At 53.3% G+C, this 16,732-nt stretch overlaps 1 protein-coding gene across 2 annotated transcripts in view; it reads right to left on the reverse strand.

Moving 5' to 3' along the window:
- Window positions 1-975: 975 nt before the first annotated feature.
- Carmil3 (capping protein regulator and myosin 1 linker 3) overlaps window positions 976-16,732 on the reverse strand; it is a 17,243-nt gene continuing 1,486 nt past the window's right edge. Inside the window, exons 2-40 of one of the 2 annotated variants that reach the window (XM_028787363.1) lie at window positions 16,291-16,385; window positions 15,952-16,002; window positions 15,764-15,823; window positions 15,565-15,680; window positions 15,288-15,385; window positions 14,959-15,029; window positions 14,787-14,860; window positions 14,480-14,555; window positions 14,314-14,402; window positions 13,723-13,817; window positions 13,414-13,500; window positions 13,120-13,229; window positions 12,904-12,981; window positions 12,370-12,446; window positions 12,189-12,293; window positions 12,028-12,097; window positions 11,484-11,565; window positions 11,290-11,386; window positions 11,090-11,144; window positions 10,841-11,013; window positions 10,558-10,626; window positions 10,276-10,369; window positions 10,083-10,181; window positions 9,638-9,766; window positions 9,355-9,468; window positions 8,743-8,918; window positions 7,912-7,999; window positions 7,642-7,776; window positions 7,358-7,421; window positions 6,821-7,029; window positions 6,223-6,323; window positions 5,065-5,380; window positions 4,636-4,764; window positions 3,773-3,839; window positions 3,578-3,667; window positions 1,999-2,117; window positions 1,679-1,859; window positions 1,433-1,552; window positions 976-1,317 (exon numbers count right to left, since the gene is read on the reverse strand). In XM_028787363.1, the coding sequence (XP_028643196.1) occupies window positions 1,292-1,317; window positions 1,433-1,552; window positions 1,679-1,859; window positions 1,999-2,117; window positions 3,578-3,667; window positions 3,773-3,839; window positions 4,636-4,764; window positions 5,065-5,380; window positions 6,223-6,323; window positions 6,821-7,029; window positions 7,358-7,421; window positions 7,642-7,776; window positions 7,912-7,999; window positions 8,743-8,918; window positions 9,355-9,468; window positions 9,638-9,766; window positions 10,083-10,181; window positions 10,276-10,369; window positions 10,558-10,626; window positions 10,841-11,013; window positions 11,090-11,144; window positions 11,290-11,386; window positions 11,484-11,565; window positions 12,028-12,097; window positions 12,189-12,293; window positions 12,370-12,446; window positions 12,904-12,981; window positions 13,120-13,229; window positions 13,414-13,500; window positions 13,723-13,817; window positions 14,314-14,402; window positions 14,480-14,555; window positions 14,787-14,860; window positions 14,959-15,029; window positions 15,288-15,385; window positions 15,565-15,680; window positions 15,764-15,823; window positions 15,952-16,002; window positions 16,291-16,385 (4,085 nt within the window). In that variant the 3' untranslated portion in view covers window positions 976-1,291. The remainder of the gene's footprint in view (window positions 1,318-1,432; window positions 1,553-1,678; window positions 1,860-1,998; window positions 2,118-3,577; window positions 3,668-3,772; window positions 3,840-4,635; window positions 4,765-5,064; window positions 5,381-6,222; window positions 6,324-6,820; window positions 7,030-7,357; window positions 7,422-7,641; window positions 7,777-7,911; window positions 8,000-8,742; window positions 8,919-9,354; window positions 9,469-9,637; window positions 9,767-10,082; window positions 10,182-10,275; window positions 10,370-10,557; window positions 10,627-10,840; window positions 11,014-11,089; window positions 11,145-11,289; window positions 11,387-11,483; window positions 11,566-12,027; window positions 12,098-12,188; window positions 12,294-12,369; window positions 12,447-12,903; window positions 12,982-13,119; window positions 13,230-13,413; window positions 13,501-13,722; window positions 13,818-14,313; window positions 14,403-14,479; window positions 14,556-14,786; window positions 14,861-14,958; window positions 15,030-15,287; window positions 15,386-15,564; window positions 15,681-15,763; window positions 15,824-15,951; window positions 16,003-16,290; window positions 16,386-16,732) is intronic. The other variant, XM_028787364.1, reaches the window with a different exon arrangement.

A 16,732-nucleotide genomic window follows, 5' to 3' on the forward strand; every position in this document is an offset into this window, starting at 1 on the left:
CAGGGCTGGAGAGAGGGCTCAGCAGTTAAGAGGGCTGGTTGTTCTTCCAGAACCTGGGATCAACTCCCTCCACCCACATGGCTGCTCATGACCACTTGTATGTAACTCCAGTCCTAGGGAAGCCAATGTCCTCTTTTTGCCTCTGTGGGTACTGCATGCACAAACATACATACAGGCACAATATCCATACACATAAGATAAAGGATTTTAAAAAGTAATATCTACAGGGGGCTGGAGAGATGGCTCAGTGGTTTAGAGCACTTGTTGCTCTTGCAGGGAAGCCGGGTTGGGTTTCCAACTCACATGGTGGCTCACAACCATCTGTAACCTTAGTTTTGGGTGATCTGATGGCCTTGTTTAGCCTCTACAGAGACCAGGCACGCATACATACACATACAGGGAAAACATATATAAAATCTAAAGGCGAGCTGTGGAGGCTCAGCAGGAAAAGGATACTGCCACTAAGCCTGAGGACCTGAGTTTGATTCTGGGGACCCACATGGCAGACAGGGAGAACTGATTCCCACAAGTTGTCCTCTGACCTCCACACACATGCTGTGACACATGTGGTCACATACATATACACAAAATAAAATGTTAAAAAGGTACCCATAGGATAATATATCATTTAATATGTTAGTGAACATATGTGTAAACACGTACACACATGGGCACACACGTGCACACAGGCTTCCCTGGTGCAATGACTGGAGTCTTCTAATGCTATCACAGTCTCCAAAAGCCAGAAGACCACTGTGTTTCTCCATCACACTTGTCTCTTCTATAGCCTCAATTCTGCAGTAACCCATGACTTGTCATTCTTTGTCAGCAGTTCTGCTATTCCATCTTCTCTTGGAACCCCAGATTTAGAGTATGAGGTACTTTCCCCAACTGTGGTCAAGCCCTGGGGGCTAACGGGAAGAGGGCAAGGTGGGAACAATGCAAAGCGTGCGCAGCAGAGACTAGAGGCAGACAGTGATTTTTTTTTTTAATTCTATACAAGTAAGGAGAGAGCCCCTGGGCATAAAGGGGCAGAGGTTTACCCTCCCCCCCAGGGAAGAGACAGCCTCTGCCCAAAGCTCTCTGTTGAGGCAGCTCCAGGCAGGTGTGACAACCTCCTGCTTCAGGTCACTCCCTCCCTTCCAGTCCCCACTCCTGCTCCCCCATGCCTTCTTAGTGGTGCTGCCCTGTAGGACAAGGGCTGGCACGGGATAGGAGAGCAGGGGTGGATGGGGCCTGAGTCCTTATGAGGCACATGTCGCAGAAGGCTGCGGAGGGTGTTCAGCAGCTGTCAGTCTGTTCCTGGTTCACTGGTTCCTGCTGGGGACAAATTCAGGGAACCCTGTTTCTTGGGCAAATAGAGCCAGCCACTCAATGTCGGGTCTTGAAGGGGCCATGTTTGACAGATCAGTGGGAAGGGGACGTGTCTCACCACAGATACCTGTAGGATCAGGTGGCCGTCTTCTATCAGGTTCCAGTTTGTCACAGGACTGTGCTCGCCGTGTTCTCTTGGGTTTCAGGGGGGCTGTTCGGCGGCCCATATCAGAGGGTCCTGAAATTAGTCATAGCAAAGGGGGCTTATGAGTTGGGTGCTCATCCGAGCTTCAACTCCTGGTTGTTGCTTGTCCCTGTTCTAAGGTCCAGAAGAGGATCTGACCTGGGCACCAAAGCCCCTGACCTTGTCCTTCTGGCTCCTCTTGGTCTTGTTGTGAGCCCAGTCTCAGCCGGGGCTTGTTGGCTCCTGGGACAGCACTGCTGCTCTCAGCCTCTTCTCTGCCTCCTGGAACCTGGGGGACCCTGCGTCCCCTGGGCACAGCCACTGGCTTAGGGGGACGTGGACCTATGGGGGGGTCCTGTAGCTAGCCAAGTAAGGAAGATGTTGGGTCAGTCAGTTTCTGACTCTTTCAAAGGACCTTCCCCATCCACCGCTGACATTCCTAGGTCTTTTAGTATCTTTGTCCCCTCAGAACATCCTCCCATCCATCTTCTGGACTTTACCTTGGCATTCCTAGCGGGAACCATTCTCTCTGGGAATAAGGCTCCCTCCTTTTCCTCTTCTCCATCCTGGGAAGCTGGGCTAGGGCTTTGGCAGCTGTGGTTGGGGGCACTCTCCTCAGCTGGGGAATAGCAGACAGGAGAAACTATAGAACTGGCATTTGTTCCGAGTCCTCCTGGTACTTTTCCCATGATGCCCTGCAAGGCCAGGACTCGCTTCCATCCAAGCTCATTCGCTCCAGCATCTCTGCTGTCTTCATTTATGTCCTATCCAATGCTTCGCAGAACTGCCCCGAAGCTATCACCTGGGCCTAGCAGTACTCAGTCTTTTTCCTACTGGAGCAGAGTCAGGATAAAAGACCTCCTGGGTCCACAGGCCCAATGGTCTAGTCAGGACTGCAGTGCCCTAAGGGCCCTGTCAAGGCTGCAGCCTGGGATTTTTAGCACTGCCTGCATGTCTGATTTAGACAGTGGGAGCCTTAGGGAACGGTGCCTTATCGTGTTTCCCTGTGACTTTAAGCTACGTGAGCACAAAAGAAGAGCAGGACCTGACAGGTCCTGTGTCTGTGTCTCAGTGTGTGGTGCAGTACACGGCTACTATGGTTTACTAAGTGAAGTATGAAGCCCTGCTTCGGGTACTACATCTAGTCTGGGCCAGGGACTGAAAATCAGGGAAGCTGCCTCCAGCACTGGCTGGCCTTAGAGAATGAAGTGCCAGGCTTACACTGGCCACTACAGGAGAGGGAGGGAAAAAGACAGAAAAGAACGGGGTGGGAGGACAGCGGGGAGTCAGTGGCCCCCAAACCAGACCTGCCTGCTAGGCCCTAGCCTAGGAGTAGGAATTGGGGAGGTTCTGTGTCTCCAGGGAGATTTGCTCTGTGTTGATGGCTAGGAACTGTATCTTTGGGAAGTTGAGAGGATGCTGGGCTGTCTAGCATTTCTTTTGTGGCTTCTTAGGCTGAAGGTCCTCTGAACCCAGAATGGGGGGGGGAGGAAGGGGGGGAAATGTGACATCTAGAAGAATTCCCTTCCTCTCCTGACCCAATCATAAGGTAGGAAGTAAGTGACTGTCTTGCCATCCCAGATGGCTGAGTGGGACTAACACTCAAGACTCTGATCTCCAAGACAGCCAATGCTGCTTCATCGGGGCGCTTTTCTGAGAACTGTGAGCACAGGGTTATAGGCAGGGTGGCAGTGTTTGAAGAGGCCTGACATAATTGAGATTTGCTGGCAGCTGGGCTCACCCTGTTTCATAGCTAAGGTGTGGAACGAGGCCTCCTTTGTAGCTATAGGGCATCTCTGTGCTGACAGTGACCAGGGTACCACCTGTCTCAGAGAATTCTTCAGAACTATCCACAAAACACTTCTCATGTCTCCTAAACACTGGGAAACCTCCTGTGCTCTGTAGAGCCTAGATCTGGATTAGGTTGTTTGGTTTTTTTTTTGGATGTATCTTTAGACACGTTTGCATCGTTGACTTTCCACTACTTCCCCTTGGTTGAACATTCCCCAGTATAGAAGACCATGGCACTCATCTCTCTAAGCTTTCAGTGCTGTTGGCCAAAAAAGGGGCTTTACGTACCTATGTGCCATGTGGCCTCTGCTCGGCGCATGGCGCTGAAACTTGGCTTGGAGCTTTGTAGGGGTGGTGGCGGCTTCCAGGCTCCAGGCCCTGGATTTGGGGGAAGGGGGTGGGAAGCAGAAGGGGAAATGGGATGGGGAAATTAGGAGGCATCGGTGAGAGATGGGCTAAAGGAGTGAGCGTGGCCAACCTCACCTGCATCATCCGAAGAGCGCCGTTTCTGCCAAGCCTGGGTACTGTCCTCCTGGTCTGGGTCTGTACCCTAAAAGTACAGCTGAGTCAGGTTGTGAGAAAGGTCTCCTCCACAGAGGGACTGCAGCTGACAAAGAGCTTCTCCTCTAGAGGCTCCTGTCAGTCTCAGGTTACTAGTTCCTAGATACTTAGACTTTGTTTCCAAAGAGTAGTACCCATATCGCCTTGGGGTCATAAGAAGGTTTACACCAATGGACATACTGGCAGCTTAATAGTGGTGTGTTTTAGAAAAAAAGGAGTCTTTAAAGTGCCTTTGATTTTAAAGATGATAATGAATAGGTCCAGACTAAATTTGAAAAGGTGAACTGACTTAAATAAAAATACTGTGGAAATTTTAACTAGGTGCTTATGCATGAGGCAAAGAGTCATCATGAAGGTTGTAATACAAGCCACAGAACTTTGGAAAACAGAGCACTAAAAGCAAGTATTTTAAGGCCCTTACCCCTGTTTTACAAGCCCGATACAGTGGTTCTCAACCTTCCTAATGCTGCGACCCTTAAATACAGTTTGTCATGCTGTGCTGACCTCTGACAATAAATTATTTTCGCTGATACTTTGTAACTGTAATTTTGCTACTGTTATGAATCATAATGCTACCTGTGTTTCCTAATGGTCTTCAAGCCATCTCTGTGAAAGGGTCCTTCAACCTTCAGGTTGAGAACCATTGCTCTAATAGGTAAAGGAGCCCTGGACTCCATGTCAACAATGTGGAGAGACACTTGCTCTGTTCACTGACCACCAGGGATAAGGGGAGTGAGATGAACCCACAGGACCTTACATTTGCCACTCCAGGCAGGGCCCCTCACCTCTCGTTTTCCATCAAAGCTCCAACCTTTGGTTCTTCCCAAGCCAGGAAGGGCTACACCGTGCACCCTTGGTTGCTGTGCTGTCCCAGGGGCTGGGGCTCCTTCTCCTGTCTCCAACCTCTCTGTGCCCTAGAACAAAGTCTCCTGTTAAAGGCATGAGAGGCTTTCTAGGCAGCAGGGGAGCTGTGGGGAGGTCTGAGGCCTCATGAAGACCCAAGCTCTGAGGGAAGCCCTGCTCACACTTAGGGGGAATCCTTCCAACATCTTCATTTGTACACAGCATATTCTGGATCATTCTCAAGAAGGGAATTTGAATGGCCAGTGTTCTCTGGAACCCTAAGTCTTAGTAGTCTCCCTTGAAGGTTGGGTTAGGATCTGAGTAGGCTGGGAACAGGGATGGTGGTGGTGTAGCACTTCTGGCTTGCTTACCGTCTTCCTGCAGAAGGAAGATCCCCGGGCCCCTCCAAATCCAGGAAGGAGGCTGCTCTCCTCTTCTGGGCTCCAACAAGGAGATGAGTTATTGCCAAGGCTTGGGGGATCTGGGCTGGGAGGGCTCTCCTGAGTTGGGGGTGGAGGTGGGGGTGGAGGGAGGAGGAGTCCAGCAGTGGGGGACCCTGGTCCCCTGTCCCCCTTGAAGCTCCGGGGCCGTCGGAAGTGAAAGAGGCCTCGCCGCCTCTTCTTCTGGAGTGGAGGCAGTGGTGGCTCTGAGAGGCCTGGCCGCATGGTCCTCAAAGTCCGGGGGTAGCTGGGTGGGGTTGGGGGTGGGTTAGTGACAAGTACTACATACAGGGCTCAAGGTGGAGCTGGTACTGGTGCTTTCTGAGTATTACAAACATCCTGCTCTCCTCTGTCACCTAGTCTTCCCTGCACTGTAGCTCGGTTCTCAGGCAGCGAATGCTGTCCTTACTGTGTCTATCAGAAACCATCAGTGAGCTCTTGAACCCAAATTGACTCTATTTTTCCAGATCTCCTCCTAATTCCTTCTTTAAGCTTCTCCAAATGACATGACTTCTGTACAGTCCCTGGGGAATCTGCAGGACAGTGATAGAGCAGGGTTTCATACTGCAAAAGAGCATGCCATCTGGGGCCTGACCTGTCCCTAACCCCAGACTTCAACCAGCAGGAGATGCTGGCTCCGTATTTTTCAGCCATCGTCTGGAGAGTCACAGGCTGGGAAGCCAGAGGATGAGTGGGTCAGGAGGAGAGCCTAGGGACATGTCTAGAGACTGGCTAGGGCAGGTTCTCAACTTGTGGGTCGTAACTCATTTGGAGGTGAACGACCTATTCACCAGGGTCACATATCAGATACCTGCATATTGAATATTTACATTAATATATGTAACAGTAGCAGAGATAACTTTGTTATGAGGTAGCAACAAAATAATGTTATGCTTGGGGGTCACCACAACATGAGGAATGGTATTAAAGGGTCACGGCATTAGAAAGGTTGATAATCACTGTGCAAGGTGGGCACTGTTGTTGGAGAGACTCCTCTGGGGAGTCTGTCTGAGGGACAGAGGAGCCCTTATAGAGCTTGTGGCCTGCTTGGACGTGTGTGTAGGGGGTTGGGGGTGGTGTGTGTCATACCTGGAGCTTTCGTCCATGACCCTTCTGCTGAAGAAGTCCTCCAGCCCCTCATCTAGACGGGTGGCCATCCCATTCTCCTGACGAGGCCCAGGCACTGGCACCTGCTGGGAGGAGACTGAGGTGCAGGATGTCCCATCTCCTGTCCTCTCAGGTCATTCCAGGGCCTTCCCCTTTGGACTTGGCCCCAGGAAAATTTAGATGCCAGTTCAACAGGACATTTCCTAAGCTCATAGGCTTTTAGCTTTATCCATCACCCAGATAAAAATGTCACCGTCACTAGATGGCAAGATATGTTTATCCTCCTTCCCTCTTTCCTTCCTTCCCTCCTTGTTTCCCATCTTCCCCTCCTTCCCTTTTCAGATAGGGAGGAATATTTTACTGTGTTGTCCAGGCTGGTTGTGAATTTGTGGGCTCAAGTGATAATCCTGCCTCAGCCTCCTGAGTAGCTGGGACTATAGGTTTATGCCATTGCACACACAAAGGACAGACTTCTCATCAAGTATGTCTGGCCCTTGTCAAGCTGGGTCCTAAAGCTTGGAGCCTCAGATCTGGCACTGACAAGGAAAGCTGGCTCTTTTGTAAGGCTGTTGGCACTTACACTGGGCCGACCAGGTCCTGGTGGGGTGGTCCTGGGAGGCCTTGGCCTCCCTTGTGTTTGATGCCTTAATTTATAGCCATGAGTAGGTAGCTCTGATAGGCCTTCCCAGGAGCCACTTGCTGTGGTCTGGCTGCCTCCAAGTCCTGAGAACCAGCCAGGAGGGATCCCCAAGCTTCCCAGTTGGCTTTCCATGTCCTGAGGGCTCCCACCTGCAGATGCAGTAGTGTTATGAGGAGAGTCGATGGAGAGGCAGAGGAAAGAAAGGCACGGAGGGCCTGGTGAAGAATACAGTGTGAGGAAGTTAGGCCAGTGGTTCTCAACCTCCCCAATGCTGCGATCCTTTAATACAGTTCCTTATGCTGTGGTGACCCCCAACCATAAAATTACTGCCATTGCTACTTCATAACTATAATTTTTCTATTTTTATGAACCATAATGTAAATATGCATGTTTTCCAGTGGTCTTAGGGGACCCATGTGGAAGGGTCACAGCCCACAGGTTGAGAACCACTGCATTAGACTGAGGCTGTAGACTCACTGATGAAGGCAGACACTGGCCGGATCTTCCGGCAGCGTTTCTGCTTTTTGATGGCCATAGTGTCCTGCAGAAATGGAGACAAAAAGTGACCAGACCCTCAAAGCCTTTTCTTTAGTGTCCACCCTGGTGGTTGAGGATATGGAATGAGGGAAGAGTGTGGTCTGGTCAGGCATGGGGAAGAGGCTGGACACAGGGAGCTGGAGACTGAGAGGTGAGGAGTTACGGCAGCCACGCAGGTTCAGGGAGAGGACTCAGGTGAAAGCAAGGAGGGAAGACGGGCTCACGATGTTGGTTCCAAGCTCATCATCCGTTTCTTCATGGTCATGATTCCTGCCTCTGCCTCGGGACGATGGATCCTGCCCTTGGCTTGCCCCTCCTGGTGGATCTGACAGTGTCCTCAGCTGGGTCAGGTGCCGGGCCTGCGGAAGGACAGGCATCAACAGGACCCTGAGGAATGTGCTCACTTCCCTGATCCCGGAGGGAAGGGGCTTAGAGAGACAGGAGGGTGCGGGGCAGAGGGAAGGCCCGAGTCCATCTGGGCTCAGAATGTTTACCAGGCTCTTGTGGGAGTGGTACAGCTCCTGCAGGATCTCATCCACTATGGAGTTGGTCAAGTAGGTGACGACAGAGAGCTTTACCTCACTGTTGACATAGGTGGGGCTGTTTAGCTACTTACTGCCTCACCCCTGGGCCTCCACCCCTTCTTTCCCCAGATGCCTGAGAATGGGCTAGCTGGCTGGGCTGTCTACAGAGAGCATAGTTGCTGTTGGCAGCACATTGGGTCCAGAATACCCATATCTCTATAAACATGTGTGCAGGACGCAGGCAGTGAGCATCTCAGCCTAGGTGTGTATGGGCAAAGAGGAACTGAAGGAGGAGAAGGAACAAGGAGGCTCTAGATCAGGAGCACCAGCAGCACAGAGCTAGGTGAACTGTGTGCTAAGTAAGCCTTGAGTTGGCTATTTCACAATATGTACACTAACTCTCTCTTGCTTTAGTCAGTGGTGGCACCCACATCCAAACAAAATGAAGGGGGCTAACGAAGATTAGGAAGAAGGGGGCATAGTCATACTCCCGATTTACATACTTTTCTGTGTTCATGTCTCTGAGGAGGCTGTGTTCTGCTTTCAGGAGGTGATTCCTGGCAAATGTGTAGTACCCAGGAGTATATACCTGTCTATGGGCCACCCTGACCTCTTAGACTCCATCTCAGCCCCCAGATTTCTAGGGCAAACATGAGTCAGACCCCAAATAGCACGACTGCAATAAAGATTTATCCCTTGTAATGGAAGGCTCTCCATTCATTATTCATTGCTGAGAGCTCCAAACTCCCTAAGTGCTCTGGGCCAAATCCAGCCTCCTCCACCCCATGCCCTGGCTCTCACTCCAGCTTGTTCTGAATGTCCTGTCCCGCCTGCTCCAGCAGCGCTCCACGGATGAAGTTCCGGGGCACAGTGACACGTTCTGCCACGTTGCTCAGCATCTTGTTGTGCCCTTCTGCCACCCTCATGGCCACAGGGCACAATTCCTGTGTTAGGCTGACCATGGACTCCAGAATCACCTGATGAGGAAGAAGGGAGGCCAGAGTCCCGAGTGGGGAAAGATCAGCGCTAGCACCACAGTGGAAGTCGTTAGCTCATCTAGCTAGCTGCCCATGGTGAGACAGAGGGAACCTGACAAGGTCACACAGCCATTAGTGTCAGAGCCTTGGATAGCCAGGGTTCTCTGCCTCCGTCAATGCCCTGCCACTCTATCATCCTGACAGGGGAGAGTCAGCCCAAGGATCAGAATCCAGGAAAGGGAGGAATTGGAGGTCAGGATTCAAGGCTTCAGCTAGCAGAAAAAAGAATTCTAAGGCTCTCGGTCTTACAGGCACAGAGGAGTATGGTGGAGTCTCCATTCTATTTCCTTTGTGCCCTCCGGTCTCTTTGCTCTGATTTCTGCTTTAGTCAACACTGGGCTCCCACCAATGACCTCCATCCCCTCCCAGAACTTGCCTGAAGCTCCTTGTCCACAGCTTTGGATACCTCACTGGCTACCGACTCTAGTCTTTGCCGCACAGGCCCGTCATTGGCCAACACGTGGCCCAGCTCATAGAGGCTGGGAAACAGCTGGGAAGGAAGAGGTTCTCTTCAGAGGTCAGAATCAGGCTTCATTAAGTCCTCAGGCATGGAGGACACATGCATGGAGCAGACAGTACTTAGGTACTCCTGGTCTACAATTGGGTGGCCTTCTTGGCTTTCCAGACTGTAGGGAAGGGTGGGGCTATGGAGGGCTCACCGCCCGGGAGTTCTTGGCGTCCTTGATGAGGTCCCGGGCATAAATCAGCTCATCTTGCACAGGCTCCAGGGGACATAGTCTCAGGGCCCGTACCTCCTCCTGCACTCGCCCACACAGCCGCTGCAGCATCTGAGGCACAGTGGCAAGAAGGTCAGGGGTCCCAGGTTGGACCCTTTGGGCCATGCTGTGCATTTATAATAGTGGTGGTGATACTCCACACGGCCCAGTTTCTCTCCTTGGAATGCCCTTCCTGAATGCCTAGTTGAACCCCTGGAATCCTCTGTACTCCTTGGCTGCTATTTGCCTGCATGTATTTTGGGGCCCATCATCAGATTATCTCTTTGCTCAGGTCCAGTCTGGGGTACCATGTGATGCCTATCCATGTGCGTCAGCATATCACCTCTGTACCCTGCATGCCCCTTGTTCCCGGGAGGGAAATGTTTACTTGCTCGGCGCTGCTGGTCACCAGGCCCTGCTGCAGCCTGAAGGCTTGCTCCTGAGGGCATGTCTGGGAGTGGTTGTTCCTCACCAGGCACCACTGGATCTAGAGAGGATGGAGGGAGAAGGCTCAGGGTTGAGGATGAGGGCTGCCTCGCCTCTCCTTGCTATCTCACCCTACTCAAAACACAACCCTTTACCTTCTGCCACACATCCTCTGTGCGCTCAGGGGCACTGCGGTAAGCCTGAGAGATGTCACTCACAGGGAAGGACATGAAGCGCAGGGTGTGGTTGCTATGAGACAGTAGTTTATGTAGTTAGGTGTAAGAGACAGAGGGGAGCCCCGTCCCCATGCCTCTTCTTGCTCATTTTTTCCCTATCTGGTAGGTCAGGGAACTGGGATGGACCTAGGATAGTTTAATCCCAGTCCTGGCACAGGGAGGCTGGGGGCCTGTGTCAGGACAGAGCTCTGATCTACTCACCTCTCCAGGGCCCTTGCAATGTCCAGGAAGCCCAGGGCGGATGTATTGTTCCGATCCCATAGGATAGTTCTGGGGGAAGGTGAACACCAGTCGACACCTCTCTCTGGCTCCTCAGTAAAGACCAGAGGTGTGACCTTCTTGAGCCCCCCCCCCACACCCCCTGATAACGAGGCTGACTCAGCCTTGGTTCTGGAAATGGAGGGCATGGAGGCCAAAAGGGAAAATACGCATATGTGTCAGCAGGTTAGGGATCTAGGCCGAAGGCTGGAGATGAGCGCCTCACCTGAGGGAAGAATTTATCTGCAGTGCCTTCGACAGCATCTTGGCCCCGATGTCTTCCATGCCGTTGCCGCTCAGATCCACCTTGGCCAGGCAGGTGTTGCTGCCCAGGGCATTGATTAGGATGCTGGTGCGAAGCTTCAGCCTGGAGTCTGCCACGGAGAGTGACTGCAGGGACTGAATGGGCGAATGGCGGTTAGGGTCGGCCTGCATACCACCTACCCACAGTTCCCTCCTAGGCCTGGCCACTCACACAGTCCTCTTCCTGGATCAACTGCACCAGCTTATGAAGGATCTCTTCCAAAGTCCTGTTGGGAGTTGGGGTCAGAGTAGGAGGGGAAGGGACCAGGGACTTTCTATTAGAGCAGGAGAAGGGTGGCCAGAGGTCACACAGTAAGCCAAGAGGACTGATGGACAGCAGGAACAGGGTCTGTGGGCAAAGGAAGGGCTCACTTGGCCTTGACATTGAAGTTCTTTCCTAGGAATAGGTGCTTGAGGGACTTGTTCTTGCCAAGTGCAGGCACCAGCGTCAGGAGGTCTGAGTCAAATCCTGTTCAGTAGACGGGAGAGTCCTGGCCTTGAGGCCCAAGGCTAACGGAAGTCTCCTCGGAGCTTCACCCCTATGCTCAAGGAGCGGTCTTACTCACCATTATCAGACAGATCTAGGCTGCCTATACAGGTGACAGCCCCCAGCTGCTCCTGCAAGGCCTGGGCTCCTGCTGAGCGGAGCTGCAGGGACAGGGGGTGGGGGTAAGAGGCCAGAGAACGGGTGGGTGGATGAGCATGTTAATCCTTAGATATTATACTAGTCACTCAAGAGCTAAAAGTCAGACCAAGTCTTGGTGTAAACCTCTCTACACTGTATTCACCCCTAGGGGTTTCCTCTCCCTCAAAAGCCGCTGCTCTGCAGACAGCTCGCTCCTGTCCTCTGCTGGGCAAGCCTGGTATCAGCCACCTAAAGCTTTAGGGGCGGAGAGATACAGGAATCTGAACTTGGATGGCCAGTTTCAGAGGGAAAGGGGTGTGGTCAGGCTAGAGAGCTGTTCTCTCTCTGTTCCCCACTCTGTGTGTGTGTGTGTGTGTGTGTGTGTGTGTGTGTGTGTGTGTGTGTAGTGGGGTGGCAGCACAGAGCTCAGTATTGATTGAGGGACACTGGTCTGCTGGCTGGGAGATGGGAGACATGGGGCTCACCTCACAGCTGCTCAGGTCCAAGTGTAGATCACTGAGGTGACTGTTGAGGGACAGGCCCTGAAGAAGTGCCCTGTAGTAGGAAGGTCAGTAGGCCCACCTTTACCCCTCCGCAACACTTCCATAGCTCCCCTGGGCATCTTCCAACTCTTCACCCACCCAACCTGAGGGCCTCCAGGGGCAGCCTTGTGGCTGACAGGTTGACATGGCTCAGGGTGTAGGCGCTGCTGAAGAACTGCTTGAAGGCTGGTGGGGCCTCCCGGCCCTTCCTGTGGAGACCCTGGGAGTCAGCAGGGGAGGGCTATGGGCATGGCTGACTTATCCCTCCCTGCCCCGTTGCCCCACCTGTGGGAGCAGCTGTTTCGAGCTAGGTTGAGGTAGGTAAGGTGGGAACAGCAGCCATGAAGTAGGGCGCCCAGAAGCTGTGGAGAGACACAGTGGCTCTTCAGATCGTGAATCCCCAACCTGTTCCAGGCATTCTTTCTCTAAGGCTCCACTGAGAATACCCATTCAGCCTTTTAAAACCCCAGCTTGCTCTGCTTTGGGAGGAATGTACGGATATGGAGAAACTCACAGGCAGTATTTGTAAAACAGGGTGCTGCTGGCTCTAAGAATCATTTTCTTAAATTAGGGGAAATGTTCTTTCCTGCTAGTGGACATAGCCCTGTGCCAGGAATGGAGTGAGGGTCTATTTTTAGGCAGAGCCAGCGTGACCTTGTGATCTGAATGAAGTGCACACAGTCTATACGATGCCTGAACCTGAAGTCACCCCTGTACCACCATCCATGTCTGTGCTCAGGGATGGAGGGTGACATGGAAGGCCCCCTCTCGATTTTCTCAAACCTTCCTGTCTGGCTCCCTCCACTACCAACCCCTCACCATGTCGACGGCACAGTCCGTCCCTGAAAGGTCCAGGTGTACCAAGGCGTTGGGTTGGGCCAAGAAACTATAGAGGGCCTGAGGAAGAAATAATAGAGGAAGAGAAACCTGTGGAAGCATCTCCCTACCCCCAGAGGCCATGGGAGAGTGTCTCCCTAGCCCCCGAATCCCAAGCATGCTTTTGTAGGTGTTTGAGGCTACATTCCATGGACTCACATTGGCCTCGTCTGTGGCAAGCAGCCCTGGGTTCTTGCTCAGGTCCAGGTATCGAAGGGAGCTGGCAAAGGCCGGGTTGGCCCCGAAGGTCTGGCCCAGTGCCTGGAGCCCTGAGCACAGCGGGCACTGGGCTGGGTTGGCCCCCATCCCCACCTCATCCTCTTCATACATGATGATCACCCCGCTCCCCTGTGTGATCCCTCTCCCTCTTCCAATCCCTGGGATGGTGTGGGAGTGTGTGGGCCCATCTCTAGGGCTCAGTATCTCAGAGGCCAGGGGTCCTGGTGTGAGTACCTCGAGGGGAAATGGCAGTCTTGGCCAGGCACAGTTTGGTGAGGCCGGTAGGAAAGCAGAGGAGCTGCTGGCTCAGACTGAGGAAACCTGGGGAGTGGAGACCCTGGGCTGGTGAATGGCTGCTGGTGGGTGAGGTGCTGTGGTCAGGCAGGGGCTGGAGTTGGGTGTTGGCCTGGGGTTGAGGATGGAGGTGCTTGGGCTCGGGGCGATCTCCAGCCTGCAAAGGCTCTATTTAGACCTAGGTTGGGCTCTGGGCTGGGGTAAGGGTCTGCATTGCAGTGGGGGATAGGATTCAGGGCTAGGGCTCACCCTTGTCCTCGATGGGGTTGTGGGACAGAGTGAGCGCATGCAGCACACAGCTCCCGTTCTCCCCAAACACCCCGGCCAGCTTCTGGACAAAGTCCCTTCAGGGAAGGGGAGGAAGGATTTGTCCTGAGCTGAGCCCCAAGTCTCCAGCCCCTGGCTGCCCCCCCATCTCCACTCTGCCTGTCTGTCTGGGTCTATAATGTTAGAGGTCCCCGTGGTGGAGGAACAACTTGGGGCTGACCAAAGAGGTGGGTCCACATCCTGCATTCCATGCCTGGGGGCATTCTGTACCCCAGGAGGATGTGCTAAGGCAAAGCCCTGCTTTGGATTCGTAAGACTGGCACAGTCCACCCTTCGTGGAAGTTGGTGGGACATGAAGTGCATTGTGGGGAAAAGTAAGTTGCGGGGACATCAGGGGCTGAGATCTGAGGCTGTTTGACCTCCGGCCTGCTTTGTGCTTGTCTAAACACCAGCCTCCACTATAAAGTGGGGGACTAGATGAAATAGCCCAGGGCCTCATATCATGCTCTGATGTTCCATGACCCTAACACTAATGAAGAAGGTACAACTGCCCACGGAGGAGCCTGGCCTCACGTCTTAAGCCCAGCATTGTCCAGCACCAGCTCTTCGAGGCTCCCCGACTTGCTGAGGGTATGTAGCACCTGTTCTAGCACTTCTGAGCCCTGGGGACAGAGGGGTCCTGCAATCAAGAGCCAGGAAGAACACTACTGTGTCCCCCTTCCCCAGCCCTCATTCTTACCAGTCTCAAGTCTTTGCAGTAGAGTTTGGTAAACCACTGGTTGTAGGCCAGGGCAGCCACCATAAGGGCCAAATCTCTGGGGATATTGGATAGGATGAGAGAAGATAAACCAGCGGCCAAGGCAAGAATGAAGCGTCTAGGAATGGGATGGCTGGGCTGGGGAAAGCTAGACGGGTGGATGGCAGTGGGCTAGATGGCTGGAGTTCAGGGGTAGAGGAGGGGCTGTGGGTAGGACCGGAAGAGAAACCCTGAGAGGGTCAAGCCGAGTCTGGGGATTAGGGGGTTAAGTTTCTGCCCATCTGCTTACCGGCTTTCCAAGTGGCTGAAATCCAAAAGATTGAACTCTCGGTTATCCTCAGCATGGTAGATGGTGTCCACATCCTTGGGGAGGTGGAAGTGGCTCATGTTTGCTTCAGCCCCCTCCTCTGTGCCCTCCCTGTGGACCCCACCTATCCCTGCCAAGTCCCTGCCCAACGCACCCATTGCACCTCCTCTCGGCAGTGGAGTCCATTGTAGTCACAGAGGGCAGCATAGGTCTCAGAGAAGCCACCTGTAGGGCAGGGGATGGGTGGTTTCCATGTTGGTGAGGGGGATGGGAAATAGTGTTGGACTTCAAGGTATGGTCAAGGTCATTGCATATGGTAATGTCTGAGCATCCTTCCATGCCATAAACCTCGTGTGGTCCAGGAACCTGAAGTCCTCAGGGCGAGGGAAAGGCCTCTCAGGTAAAATCCATGCATAGAGGGTTCTGGATATGGGGTAAAATGCTCCAAGACCTGCGTTTCTATATCTGTCTGCCCCTGCTTACCACACACACTGTGAGTGGTAGATGTGGAAGTTTCAGAGTTGGGTGATGTGTCTCGGGGCCCCTCTGGGGTGTCTGCATTTCCACGCCGGATCAAACACCTGGAATACAAATAAGTCGTCCCAAGAAAGGTGGAAAAAGGCTCTCAGTTCTTCCTGTATTATGGTGAGTCTCCAGGGAAGAGCAGAGAGAACATTCTTGTTCCAGGAGGCCAGATCAGCAGGAAGGAGAAATCTACCTTTAGTCTAATCCTTTGGGAGACCCCTTGTCTGCCACTCACCCAGGGCCAGGGCAGACCTTGGAGAGGGCAGAGCTCACATGCCGGGTCACCTGGTCCACACTCTCAGCTGATGGCAGCCGCATGCTCACCATGCCACGCTCAGTCTCCACCAGGATCTGAGGGGGAGGGAGCAGCAGAGCCTCAGACATCCATTCCTTCTTCCAGTTGGCCCAGAAGTGGCCTGGGGCCTGGTACTCACCTGGTTCTGACTGAGTGTGTTGAAGGCACGGATCTCCAGGACATTGAATGAGCTTTCCACCTGGTGGGGAGCGGGTGGGAGCGGGTGGGAGCGGGTGGGTAGGTTGCTCAGCTCCTAGTAAAGGCCTGTCACCCGACCTGAAGGGAGCATGCCAGGCAAGCCCCCTCCACTTCCTGAGCCTTACTTACCTTGGCTGGGACTTTCAGGGGAAAAAGGTGGAGACGCCAGGAAGTCAGGGCCTGCAGAGCAGAACTTTGACAGCTTAGCAGAGCCTCTTGGGCCATAGGGCCTTTGTCCTCTTCTGGCTCCTCAGCTGGGTTCCAAGATGCCTCCTTCTGGCTCCTCAGCTGGGTTCCAAGATGCCTCACCCCCTGCATGTCTCCTGCTCCACTTTCAGCCCCTGAACACCAACCCAGCTTGGTTCTGCCCTCTCCCTTAGGCTTTGCCTCCTCAGCACCACCCCAGCCTTTTCTCTTGCCTACCTCCCTTGAATATCACCTCTCTTCCCCCAGGACCCATGCTCTTACCAGCACTCGGTCCTCAAACTTCTTGGGTTTTGTCTCCAGTCTCACACGATGCTGCTGGAGCACAGCCCCTTGGCTCAGGCACCTCCGGATGCTGTCTGCAGACGGGTAGGACCTGCTTAGAACTTCTCTTATCCCCCACCCTGACTCTGCTCTCCAGAGAGGGACAGATGCGGGGAGAGGAGTAGAGACACACAGGTACTAGACAGGGAGGTATGGGGCAGAGATGCTCCTTTTTGGGTGACTTTGCTATTGGAGGAGAGTGGGGAGAAAACTCTGGCTCCTGGTGTCCCTGAGTCAGGGGACACTTACTGAATGACACTGTCTGTGGGAACATGGGTCTTACACTTCTGAAGGTGTGAAGGATTTTCCTACCCATGCACCCATAACCATCAATACTCTCTCTCTCTCTCTCTCTCTCTCTCTCTCTCTCTCTCTCTCTCTC

Source organism: Grammomys surdaster, unplaced genomic scaffold (assembly GCF_004785775.1).
Source record: "Grammomys surdaster isolate TR1022 unplaced genomic scaffold, NIH_TR_1.0 125630, whole genome shotgun sequence".
In the NCBI taxonomy this organism is placed as follows: domain Eukaryota; kingdom Metazoa; phylum Chordata; class Mammalia; order Rodentia; family Muridae; genus Grammomys; species Grammomys surdaster.